Source organism: Furipterus horrens, unplaced genomic scaffold (assembly GCF_987537825.1).
Source record: "Furipterus horrens unplaced genomic scaffold, mFurHor1.1.pri manual_scaffold_5, whole genome shotgun sequence".
Lineage (NCBI taxonomy): Eukaryota > Metazoa > Chordata > Mammalia > Chiroptera > Furipteridae > Furipterus > Furipterus horrens.
In genome coordinates, this window is record NW_028327175.1 from 137,482,958 (window position 1) to 137,496,479 (window position 13,522).

The 13,522-nt window shown below is 34.7% G+C and overlaps 1 protein-coding gene across 7 annotated transcripts in view; it reads right to left on the reverse strand.

Moving 5' to 3' along the window:
- The window catches only part of TBC1D12 (TBC1 domain family member 12), a 73,040-nt gene that overhangs the window by 10,279 nt on the left and 49,239 nt on the right, over positions 1-13,522 (reverse strand). For all 7 annotated transcript variants that reach the window (XM_090277940.1, XM_090277942.1, XM_090277941.1 and 4 more), the window contains 4 exons: positions 8,711-8,793; positions 6,913-7,030; positions 5,541-5,647; positions 1,763-1,843 (listed from right to left, as the gene is read on the reverse strand). In XM_090277940.1, coding sequence (XP_090134066.1) covers positions 1,763-1,843; positions 5,541-5,647; positions 6,913-7,030; positions 8,711-8,793 — 389 coding nt within the window. The remainder of the gene's footprint in view (positions 1-1,762; positions 1,844-5,540; positions 5,648-6,912; positions 7,031-8,710; positions 8,794-13,522) is intronic.

The following is a 13,522-nucleotide window of genomic DNA, read 5'->3' on the forward strand; positions in this document are numbered from 1 at the left end:
AAGAGATGGGGCAGAAGTAATATTTGGAAGATAATGGCCAAAAAAGTTTAATAAAAACTAAAAATTATAAACAACAGGAAATAAGAAATCAGAAATTTAAATAGAACACTGCCTCTCACTGGAACAATTCTTCATTTACATCCAACTAATTTCTACTAAAGTACAACTTTTACCACTTAATCATGACAAAATATCTCAGAAGCAAGTGCTTAAAATTTTAGTTCTTATACTTTCAATACTTCATAAAATGGGCGTAAAAAAGAATAATGGAACAACTACATCTTCCCCCTTTAGTTCCCCACAAATAACTGACAGAGCTAACAGGTCTCAGTATGATACTTATATGATCCTTTCTTAAAATCAAGTCTTTTCTCTAACCTTGTTTATTCAATTTCCCCCTCCCTACTGCTCACTCTTCTTTTTCGTTTTCTTTTTTTCAATTACAGTTTACATTCAATATGATTCTGTATTAGTTTCAGATGTATTGTTCACTTTTCTAAAACAGAAAAAGAGTATTCAAGAAATTTAAGAGAGCTGTTTACATTCTCATAGAAAACCACTATAAGATTTGCGCCATTTCTCTATCCTAAGCCATGTTCATTTTTAGAGTTTTACTTACAGGCAACAGAAGAAGGTTTGCTTTCTACTAAGTAAAATAAATATAGAAAGAAAAGTGACTGGCAGGCAAATAGTTTTCCATTATTGAAGGACAAGAGACGGTTGAATAAATTTACCTAAATTTAATGAACTATAACAGAAAAAATGATTAGGAAAAAAATTGATGAGAGTGGAGGAAAAAGGGGCATATAAGTGAATTAAATGAACGAAGATTAGGCATGAGAGAATTACAAACAGTATGTTAGGAAGTGAGTGAAAGTCAGAGAGAGGGGAGACAGGAGGTTACAAGTGAGGCATGAAGATCATCTATCTTTAAGTTAAAAGTTAGCCTAAAAATACTTCACCTGGTTAGTCTTACTGCTGTGATTAAACCCTGGGCTCTGGAGTCCAAAAACCTGGGTTTACTTAATGGCTTTACTGCTTACAAGTTAACTATTTTGAGTTTCCTCTTATATCATCCAGGTTAATACAACCTACTTAAATGGTTATTAACATTAAAGGAGATAATATATATAAATCAATTACTATAGTAAAAACAAACAAAAAACACGATTATCTTCAGTGACTGAATTTTCATCCAGAAATTTTTGTTAACAAAAAATAATCACACCCGTTCTCTTCAACAAGGCGGCGGAGCAGTCTTCCCAGCAGACAAGAGATGTGGATCTTTGTGAAGACCCTGACTGGCCAGACCACCACCCTTGAGGTTGAGACCAGAGACACCAGTGAGAATGTCAAAGCTAAAATCCAAGACAAGGAGGGCAAACTGCCTGATTAGCAGCACCTGATTTTTGTGGGCAACAGCTGGAGGACGGCCACACTCTCTCAGACTACAACATTCAGAAAGAGTCCATCCTGCACTTGGTGCTTTGTCTGCAGGGTGGTATCATCGAGTCCTCCCTCCCCTAGCCTGCCCAGAAGTACGACTGTGACAAGATGATGTGCTGCAAGTCTTATGCCCACCTGCACCGTCTGCACTGTCAACTGTCGCAAGAAGTGCAGCCACACCAACAATCTGTGCCCAAGAAGAAGGTTAAATAAAGCCCTCCAACATCTCCCCAGCCGACATGGTGGCCCTTTGCCTGAACGCCATGGCCCTGGGGCCTCAATAAAATCTCGTTTTCATTAAAAAAAATCATCATACCTTCAGTATCATTCTCTGAACTTGTTTCACTGAAGCTTTTCCACCGTTCTTTTGCTCTTGATAGGAAGATTTCATAAAGTTCTGGGGAAAAAAAGGACAAAAATTCATGAATAGTAGGAAAGAAATATATTCTCATATTTTTATTTTTACTCTTAAAAAAGATCCGACATAGGTTAGGTTTCCCTTATGGAGCTGGCATAAAAAATGTAGCAACTGAAGTACTTGATTCTACCAAACTACTTATTATATAACCAGCAAAACAGCAAATGAAAATACTTCAGAGCAGCCATTCAAATAGCTACAATACAGAATATATGTATGAGACAGGCAGAGATGCTTCTGCTAAAGGTGTATCACTGTGGAAAAGCAGAAACATAATTTTTGGTCAGTCAGACCTATATTCAAATTCCAGCTCTGCCACTTACTACCTGTGGAACTTAAGAAAGTTACTTTATAACTCTGGAACTTGGCTTTCTTCATCTGTAAACTGAAGAAAAATAATACCTACTTATAGGGTTACTGATGATTAAACAAGATCAGTTATGTAAAGATCCTGACACCTTATATGCCCTTAATAAATGCTAGTTCTTGCTTCCTTGTCTCTTGAAACTGGTTTCTTCATTATGATACTGCTACCTAAAGCTACATAAACTGTGTTCAAAGGGTCACATACAAAAATCTCTACCCCTATCTTTTACTTTAAGTACCCAAATCACTTTTTGAAACCGTACTCTACACAAGATGTCGATTCAACACTGGAGGAGACAGATACCGTGTCACTCCCGAGTCGGACTGCACAGCCATTCTCGGCGGTGCAGATAGACTCTTAAGAAGCTACACCATCGTCTCTCGAGACGGACGGCTGCCAACAATAACTCTACACTTTCATATTCAGGATCTCATTAAAACTTCAAGAACAGAAAAACTAATTTTTCTTCTCAAATCTCAAATTTTAAATGTCTTTACTTTCTAAAAATTACAGATATTTTAAATTATACAAAAATAGCAAATGCCAATGACAGAGGAACAGTAAAAAATATTTCACGCCCTAATACCAACAATTATATGTCACCCAAAACACCAAGAACATTTTTGCCTCAAGTAATCTTGCTTAAAAATTTATTTGTTTTTAAAGGTAATACAGACACAGGATATTTTAATTTTTTAACTCATAAAGGTAATAAAGGTACAGAATTAAAAGAAAAAAATTAAAACAGCCCTGGCTGGTGTGGCTCAGTGGACTGAGTGCCGACCTGCAAACCAAAGGGTTGCTAGTTCGATTCCCAGTCAGGGCACCTGCCTGGGTTGCAGGCCAGATCCCCAGTCAGGGGTGTGCAAGAGACAACCACACATTGATGTTTCTTTCCCTCTCTTTGTCTCTCCCTTTCCCTCTCTCTAAAAATAAATAAATCTTAAAAAAGAAAATTCAAACAGACAAAACAGTACAGAATGAAAAATAAATTTACTTCCTTCAGATGCAACTATGCTTACTGAGCTCTAAAGATGGAAATATGCATGCACAAGCACATACATATATATCTTCATTTTTTCAAAAAAACACAACAAAGCAGCTCCGTAGTAATTATAGCACTGATCTGTAACTTGCTTTATTACATTTGGAAGTTGTTCCAGATTAGTAGAATAAATCTGCTTTAGTTTATTTTTTTTTAACAACTGCACAATATTCCAATGTATGACTGTACCATAAGTATTCTTATACTGCTAAGAATTGGATGATTATAAAATAATTTACATATATTTCAAACAGATTCTTATTATTCTGGTCTCATCTTTCTGTTCGCTTTTCATTATTACTAATGGTTTGGAAAGAAGAAATTTAAAACAAAAAAAATAAAACTCAAAATTTTTATTATTTGTGCCCCACTCCATCTGGTATAAGAGCTGGATATAAGTTTTAACTTTAGATATATAACTTTTTGCTGTTATCAGGAACCAAACTGAAATTCACACTTTTAATTTCAAACTGCCTCCAAGTCAGGTCTAGTTTCACTATTATTCAAATTTAGAACTGTCTTGGAAGAAGAAAGTCTCACCAAACAAATCCATCACCTCCGGAAGCTATGAAACTGATCCAACAGTAAAAATGTGGTAATGTTTTTCAAAACATCAAAGGACTTCTCTCCAGGGAAGATTTACAATGCTTATTTATAATAAGAAGACCTGCATCTCAGTTCAATTTCTTGCTTTACTCTGCATGTCATATTTACTTTATTTTGAATCTCCAAATGTAGAGGTTGAGACATACTTAAAGATGTATCTTAGGAACAGAAAATACTTTGAGATCAGTATGTATTTCACTTTCTGATTTTCTGACAATGATGACATTGAACATACTCTCCGGAAATTTAATTTTCACTATAATTTTATACTCATTGTCACAAAAAAATGTTAGAACAATTTTTTGAAATAGCTAACAATCTTACCCTCATTTTACAGATAAAGAAAACTAACTAAGACTTCTTGATGTTAAGTAATTTGCCCAAGGTCATAAACCTAATACATTATAGAACCAAGATTTGAACCACATTATTCTTAGTTACTATTTTATAATGGTTATAAATTTCCTAATTTAAACAAATACAACAGGTAAAGGGTCAAACTATTATGGTCACTGGAAGTAAACAAAGTTATCAAAAGTAAATTTACTTCAATCAAAATTTAGTTTCCTTTCTACCACTAATGAAAAAGAGAGCGAGTACCCATTCCATTCCTGAATACACAATTATTTTCTTCTTAGAGAAAACCTAAAATTATTTTGAAAATAAATGACCCAGTTATTTCAAGCTTAAAAAATTTTTTTATAACAGTATCACAAAAGGTTAATACCAACTTAACCAATACTTGAATGTCTAAGTTATAGAATACCTAATATGACATGTTTTTGTTGAGCCACAAAATATACAAAAATAAATGATGAGTTTTTCAAATATTTGTTCAGAAGTTTCTTTCTTTTTTTAAAATTGAATTTATTGGGGTGACAACGATTAATAAAATTATATAGGTTTCAGATATACAATTCTATCATACATCCTTTGTATACTGTATTGTGTGTTCACCACCCCAAGTTTCCTAAGTCTTTCTATGGTCCCACTGTCTAGCACTATCATCACTCAGACCTATTTAGCACCTTTTGTTATTAACTCTTTCACATTTCCCCCATTTGGTATTACCTTAATTTAATTTAATTTTTTTTTTTACTTCATCAAAACTACTCTATGTGTTACTCCTACCCTTCAAAGTTTTAAGAAACTAAAGAAAATAAAACAATTCCTTGAAAATTCTTTTTCTTTTGTTTTTTAAACTTAAAAATTTTCAAATTTACAAAAATCCAAAAGGACTGCTTTGTAGTAGAGATGCCGAAAAAGACATTTCTAGCCTTCCCTAATATTTACGGGTTTTTTACAACAAAAGGGAAATCTTTCCACAATTAGACTATTCTGTTTTTCCATATACATCCACTGCTACCTAGAATCCCCGAAGTTTTTGCAGTTACCTGTAGTTAAGATATTTGGATATCAGGAATATTATTGATGGTTGTAAACTAAAGGAAAACCCACAAATCTTATTTTGATAATACGAAATATAGTAAATTTATTAAATCATACCAGGTTTTAGAGGGCGATGGGGAATGAAGCATGCTCTTAAAATGACATTATACATAGTAATGAATTTTAAAATGGCTAATCTACTACTCTACTTTGGAACTCTGGAGATGGCTATTTGTATGTGTGGGAGTAACTGAATATAGAATACAAACCAGGAGTGATATTTAGTTCATTTCCTACAGCTAGACTCCAAACTTTCCCACGAACACTAGGGGGCAATCCCTGCCACCACAATTCTCGAACTCTTCTCGTACTACGCCTAGAATTAAAAGGGGAGAAAAAAGGAGAAAGTTACTTTTTATATCAAAAATACTAGTTGCATGATGGTTTACCTAGTCTATGGAAGAGTGACTGAATCATTTTTAAGAACAGAAAGTTAAGTACATGATGCATTCTTTCCACTGGGTTCATGCTTGTAGGCTAGAAGAGAAAAAAAATGGCCTAAAAATACACTGAACCATAAAGAGAGACAATAGTAATTGAAAGCAAACTGCCTTCTATTGCTGCCATTTATACTGATAAAATGAAAGAATCAGAAATATACAGATAATCATGGAAAACAAAAACAGGATAAAAGGAACAAAAATTTGTTATCAATTCAGATCCAAAAGAAAATGGTGAAGAATTTAATATGGGTAAGGCCCTAGTCTTCCAGAGGCAGTGTAGTCTGTTTAGAGAGTACGGGCTTTAGAGTAGGATAGACCTGAGTTCAAATCTTGTTTAATCATTCATTAATTGTATAACCTTGGGCAAATCACTTAACCTGTCTGACCTTGAACTTCACTATAAGGTAAGTGGGAGTAAAGGTTGTAAGAATTAAATGAGATTACTTATGTAGAGCCTAATATAATATCTATCACACCATCCAATATTCAACAAATTCCAAATGCATATCCTATATTAGGCATTGCAGAAGATATCTTTCCCTCTAGACTAGAGGGAAGATAAGGCATATATAAAGATATTATAAAAATTAAAAGGCAAAGTAAACTTAGAAGTATGTTAGTCTCAAAGTATAATGGGACATCACAGAAGGGAAACATCATATATTTTATTGTATATATTATATATAGCATATATATGCATACATAATATATAGACCACATTCTCTTGATTATGGGAGAAGCCTATTAAAATCATTTAATATTTAATAAATGCATCTTATAACGAATACATAATTTAGTGTTTTCTTTGCAAAAACCCACTATCACATCAATAGTGCATTTTGCAATAGATGGCATGTTAGAAGTAAGAAAATATGGTAACTAAGGAAGAAGTAAAGTTTCATGAATCAAAGGATAGGGAAGATTCTGACAGGCATAGAGGGTGGTCAATAAGGACAGTAGGTATTAGAAATTGAGGGATTTATAAAGGCACGGATTAAAGCATGAAATTTTCAAACATTGGTTTACATTGTAATTTAGCCAAAGCATAAGGTACATGGTGGAAGTAATAAAAAGAGAGAATTGGAAACATGAGATCTTTGGAGAAAGACTGGAATTCAGGAAAAGTCTGCTTACTTACATTACTTCCCAATTGGGCAGTATTTCATTGATCCAAATCACCATTGCATTTGCAATATTTTCTTCCTGTTTAAATCGTTCTTTCATTATTTTTTTCCTTTTGTGTGCTTCTTTAATTTCTGTTTTAAACAAGTAAGAGTTATTTCAATACAAAAGAGCTAGATCAAAACCCCTTTTCCTCTGCGTAAGCTTACAAAAAAGAGGCTTTTAAAAAAAAAAATTCTGACAACAGGAAGGATGGAAAAAAAGGAGAGAGGACAGAAAGGGAAGAAGGAGGGAAGAGGGAAGGAAGTAAAAAGAAAACAAAAATAAACTTAACATAATTTTAAAATACATCTCCTATACTACAAAATAGAACAAAGGCCAGAAAAATCATTTAAATCGATTGCAGTATCATACATTCTATTTATACATAATCAATGAACTGAAATCTGTCACAAATTGACCATGTAAAAAATAGACAACTGTGAGCAACTAACCAATACCCATTTTCAAACAAGGGGTTTATGAACTTCCTCACACAAAACCACGTGACATTAAAAACTGATTATGTTTCACTTTACCAATTAGATTACAATTTTAAAATTCCCGACACGCTTCTAAAAATCAAAGTCACAATTTTAGAAGAGATGCCTCAGAAGTAGAGAAGTGAAATATACACATATTAACTATACATATATACTTTTATATATATAGTTACATATAATTTTACAACCAGTGGGGACTTCAGAGGTTAGCTAGCTACAGTTTTCTAAATTGTTTCACATATGCCTCAGGGGCAAGGAGGAGGCCAAGCAGGCAGCTCCACTTTTTAAAATTTGTTTCATATATTCATATTCTATGTGAGATTTCTTTGGAGAGGTTTTAAAAGTGTTGACAGAGGCATTTGAAAGCCTGCATCTAGTCGACCTGTTCCACACACTTGATAGAGGAGGAAACTAACATTAGATGTGACCTTCTGATTTCCCAATTTAATGCTATTTCTATCAAATCATGTTCTTAGGATTACCTACTTATCAATACCTATCAATGCTGATTGATTTTAAAGAGATAAGAGATAGGAGGGGAGACACACACACACACACACACACACAATCTATGCGGGAGAGAAACATTGATTGGTTGCCTCCTATATGCACTCTGATCAGGGATTGAACCTGCAGCCTAGATATGTGCCCTGACTGGGAATTGAACTTGCAAACTTTTGGTGTGAGACACAGAGTTCCAACCGAGCCACAACTATCTTAAATATTTATTAAATAGTAAAGTCGGTGTTTAGAGTCAATTAAAATTTGTTGGAAATGTTAAAAATATTTCAAATTCTGTATAGAAAAGTAAACTCAACCAATGTTTAAATAATTAGGCCTTTTAGAAAGATATAATTGGCCTTATAGGTTTACTACAACAAAAGCGTATTTTAATTTCAAATCACATTCTCACAGTCAAATAGAAAGTTATCTTAAAGTGTTAAAATTATTAAATTATAAGATATCGAAAGCCAGGACAAATATCTTAATTTATAAGATAACAGCAGTCCATGGTTTATGACTGTAATTACAAGATCTCTCATATAATTTGCTGTCTTTCTCCTCCTATTAGTTTTATAAAAGTACATGAAGAAAAAATTGTGATCCTAGTATGACATTTTATTTCTCTTTAAGAACAAACGTAGTTATAAAAATAAGAAATCACCATCATCACAAAGAGAGACTTCATCAATTTTACCATCCACCTTCCTGTTGAAATTAACCTGTTGCAATCAGTAAATTAAATTTATCAATTGGAGTTAAATTTTATACCTCGTTTTTTAGCCTCAGCCACCATCTCATCATACTCTTGTCGGTGACGTAAAGCTTCTTCCACAGATTTGGCAGGAAGATTTCTGGGGGAAAAAATTTAAGTCACCTTTTAAAAGACTAACTTTTAAATATATTAACTTCTCCCTTTGTATAGCCAGATACGCAGAATTCCTAACCTGACCTCATTTCATACATTTAGAAAATAAAAGGTTGAAAAGAACTCTGCATTTTAGAAAAGAATCAGAATCTGGACTGCTAATATTTATTACATATGTTATATATATTTATGTATATATGTATATGCATTATTTTTGAATGTCAAATTTCAGCCAATATTTCTAAGTTATTCGTTTAAACCCATTTACTAAAGTTTTTTTAAAGTCAACTTTTTGGAGTTAAAATTTACATGTGATAAAATGAACAAACATATTGGAAGAGTACAGTTTGACAAGTTTTGAAAATTTTACATACCTTTGCAACTAACACATCAATCAAGATACAGAACATCCCCATCATTCCACAAAGTTTCGTTATGACTCTTTGCATTCAATACTTACCCATCACCTACCTTAGGGAATCATATCTGTGATTTCTATCCCTATAATACATTAGTTGGTTCCCTTTTAAAGAGTGTCACATAGATTCTTTTTTGTCTGGCTTCTTTTGCTCAGCATATTTTAAAAATTCACCCATGCTGTTCTGTGTATTACCAATGTATTCCTTTTAACTGGTGAGTAGTGTTCCATTTATCTATATGAATGAACATTTAGACTGTTTCCAGTTTGGTGCCACTATGAATAAAGCTACTATAAATATTCATTTCAACTCTTGTGTGGGCATCAGCCTTCATTCCTCTATGGGAAAATACTTAGGAGTAGAATCCTTGGGTCAAATGGTAAGTGCACGTAGACTTTTATAACAAACTGCTTTATACTTTTAAGAGTTTCAATACAATGTTGTAAATAAAAATTTAATAATCAGTTAATCACTTGCTGAGTTGAGGAAATAGTTTGGAGTTAAGAGTCCAAGATAGCTAGACTTTGGAGATTAGACTACCAGAGAGAAGGAAGGTATAGGATTCCCCTTCAAGTCCTTGGCAGAGTATTGACCTATGTGTGCATGTGATTAAACCATGGTAGCCAGGGAAAGAAACTAGAAAGGAATAGGTAGAACATTCCTAAAGATCACACTGGACCAGCCAGAGCTGAAAGACTTTTTAACAGATAGGGTATCCAGTGGAATCCTTAGGGTACTGCTTCAATAGTAAGGATAAATTAGCCACTAGCCACCCGTAGCTACTGGGCATGTGAAATGTGGCTACTGTGCTTAAGGGACTGAATTCTTTATTTAATTTAATTTTTATTAATTAAATTTAAGTGTAGATAGCCATATGTGGCTAGTTGCTACCATAATGGGCAGTATAGGTCTAGACTCTAGAGAAATAGGAAGCACCAACTGCCATCCTGATCATTTATGTAAGGGAATGGAACTAAATTATGAATAAGCACAAAGAGCACATATTTTAAGTAAATAATAGAACTATGTCTCATAACCATGGTTATAAAACCTAGTTAACAAATTCTTTTATACATATGTGTTTCACTGACAATTCGTACCTTGATATTTCCAGGCACAGTTCCCCAAACTGTGCAGACCTAGTCCTGAAGAAGGTTTCAAGAAAAAAAGAGGCTAGCATATAGCTTTTATAGCTTTGTATTAAATGACTTACATAAAGGAATTAAACACTGTTCAGGATACAAAAATATTCAGACAATCCAACATCAGGTTTTTAAAATTGCAATTTCATTTATTTGAAAATGAATACTTATGAACATACTCTAAAACAAAATAGTACATACATAATAATTATATATTCTATGTCTTGGTATCCCCTTCTTTGACTCATCATAATTGCAAAAACCTTGGTAAATAGTAGGTATTCAAAAATTATGGTCCAAAGCTGAATGATCTATATGGTAAATAGCCTTTTGACAGTCTGAGGAAGAGCTTTAATACCGTAATTGCTAAGTAACCATAGGCAGTACAGAAAATAAGGCATAAAAACAAATATGTATATAGGCTTGATTTTGTGTTTTGTTTTTTTCAGGCATCTGTCTGGAGATTAAAAAAAAGAAAGATCAAATTCTTCAGTCTTGAAAATCAAAGACTGAGTAAACATTATCAATTAAGAAATATTAAACACCTTACTCAGCACTTAAATACCATAAGAAAAAGATGGTTTATTCCTATCTAATGAAAGTGTCTATTAGTTATGTGGTCAAGGCAAGAAACTATTAATGAATATCTAAGGTAGTGAATCAGACTAAAAATCACTGTATGAACATTTGCTGCTAGGCAAAGGTATTACATAAGAAACCTATACTGGGACTTCTGGCCAAAGATGGAGGCATAGGTAGACATGTTTCGCCACCCTCCACAACAATAAGAAGAAATACAACTACCTCAAAACTAAAAAATACAGAACTACCAGAAAATCGAACTGCATGGAAGTCCAAAAAAAGCAAGACATAAAGAAGTAATACTCATCCAGACAGGAAGGAGGGGCGGAGCCAGGAAAGAGAAGACGCAAAGTGGTGGCAGCAGCAGCAAGGCAGCGGTTATGGCTGGCCAGTGGAAAGTGCAGTCACACATTATAAAAGTCAGGAAAGACACCAGTGGAGCGATCCCAGTCCCAGACCAGGCCGTGCAGCCCACAGTTCCACCACCAGGGAAAATAAAGCTTCATTGCTTCTCACTGTAAAAACCAGTGGAGGTTGGGGCAGAGAAAGAAACTGCCAATCTCTCAGCAGAGTCCGCTTGTTTAGAGGACCCCCAGGGTCCTAGAATGTCTGCAAACCAACCCATCCTGGGAACCACAACCAGGGCAACAACTAAAGGGGTGCAAGTCCCATATGGGAAGCAGGAGAAGTGCCTAGAAAAGGGGTGGGTGCTGAGCAAGCAGCATTGTTCTCTCTCAGATCCCTCCCTCACATACAGTGCCAAAACGTGGCAAAATGGGTTGCCCTGAACTGACGAATACCTAAGGCTCCACCCCTTACAACGTAATAGGTGTGACGGCTCTACATAAGACACAGAGGCAAACACAGGAGCCTGTCAAGTTGAAGAGACAGAGGAGTATGGCCCAAAAGAGGGAGCAGATCAAGGTTCCAGTAGGAAAACTAAGCTATGAGGAGACAGCCAACCTAACAGACGCAGAATTCAAAACACTGGTGATAACGATGCTCACCGACTTGACAGACATGATTGAGTATGGCAAACACATAAGGGAAGAAGTAAAGGCTATACTAAGTGAAATGAAGGAGAATCCACATGAACCAATGGTGAAGAGAAGGAAGAGAGGGTTCAAATAAACAATTAAGAACAAAAGGAAGAAATAAACAGTCAACCAGTACAAAAATAAACAAGAATTGAAAAAAAACAAGGAGAGGCTTAGGAACCTCTGAGACAACTTTATATGTACCACCATCCAAATCACACGGGTGCCAGAAGGAGAAAAGAAAGAGCAAGAAATTGAAAACTTATTTGAAAAAATAAAGAAAGAAAATTTCCTTAATTTGGTGAAGGAAATAGACATACAAGTCCAGGAAGCTAAGAAAGTCCCAAACAAGTTCCACCCAAAGAGAACCACACCAAGATACATCATCATTAAAATGGCAAAGGTTAAAGTTAGAGAGAATCTTAAAAGCAGCAAGAGAAGAGTTACCTACAAAAGGGTTCCTATAAGACTATTGGCTGATTTCTCAAAAGGAGCTTTGCAGGTAAGAAGGGATTGGCAAGAAGTATTCCAAATGATGAAAAGCAAGGACCTACAACCAAGATTACTCTATCCAGCAAAGCTATCATTTAGAATGGAAGGGCAGATAAAGCGCTTCCCAGACAAGGTAAAGCTAAAGGAGTTCATCAGTACCAAGCCATTATTATATGAAATGTTAAAGGAACTTATTTAAAAAAAAGAAGATCAAAACTATGAACATCAAAATGACAACAAACTCACAACTGTCAACAACTGATTCTAAAAAATAAAAACAAAGAAAGCAAACCATCAGAATAGAAACAGAATCATACGGATGGGGATCATTTGAAGGGTTATCAGCTGGGAGGGAAAAGGGGGAGAAATGGGGAAATGGTGCAGGGATTAAGAAGCATAATAGGTAGGTATAAAACAGGGGGAAGATAAGAATAATATAGGAAAGGGTGAAGGCAAAGAACTTACATGCACGATCCATGGACATGAACCAAGGGGGTGGGAGGGACTGCAGGAGGGAAGGGGGCTACTGGGTTCAGGGGAGCAAAGGGAAAAAATAATTGGGACAACTATAACAGCATAATAAATAAAATTTACTTAAAAATTTTTAAAAAAAGAAACCTATGCTTAATTTTGTCACCGTTCACTTTCATCTTTTAAGTCTTTCTGCCATTTCATTTGATACTGGTGTGAACATTAATTCATTGAGAAAGCTAGAAGAGGGAAAAAAGGCAGCTCTATCCATTGGTGGTCTCAAAAAGATAGTTCCATAAGCATAAGTGATTTAAAAAATATAACAGCTCCTATCAACACAATCAACTAGTAACAATGTTCTTATCTTCATCTCCAAGGCTGTCTTTTTCTTAAAAAAGATTTTATTTATTTTTATTTTTAGAGAGAGGGGAAGTGGGGGGAGTAAGGCAGAGAAACGTCAATATGTGGTTGCCTCTCGCACACCCCCAGCTGGGGACCTGGACCACAATCCAGGCATGTGTCCTGACTGGAAATCAAACCAATGACCCTTTGGTTTGCAGGCCGGTGCTACA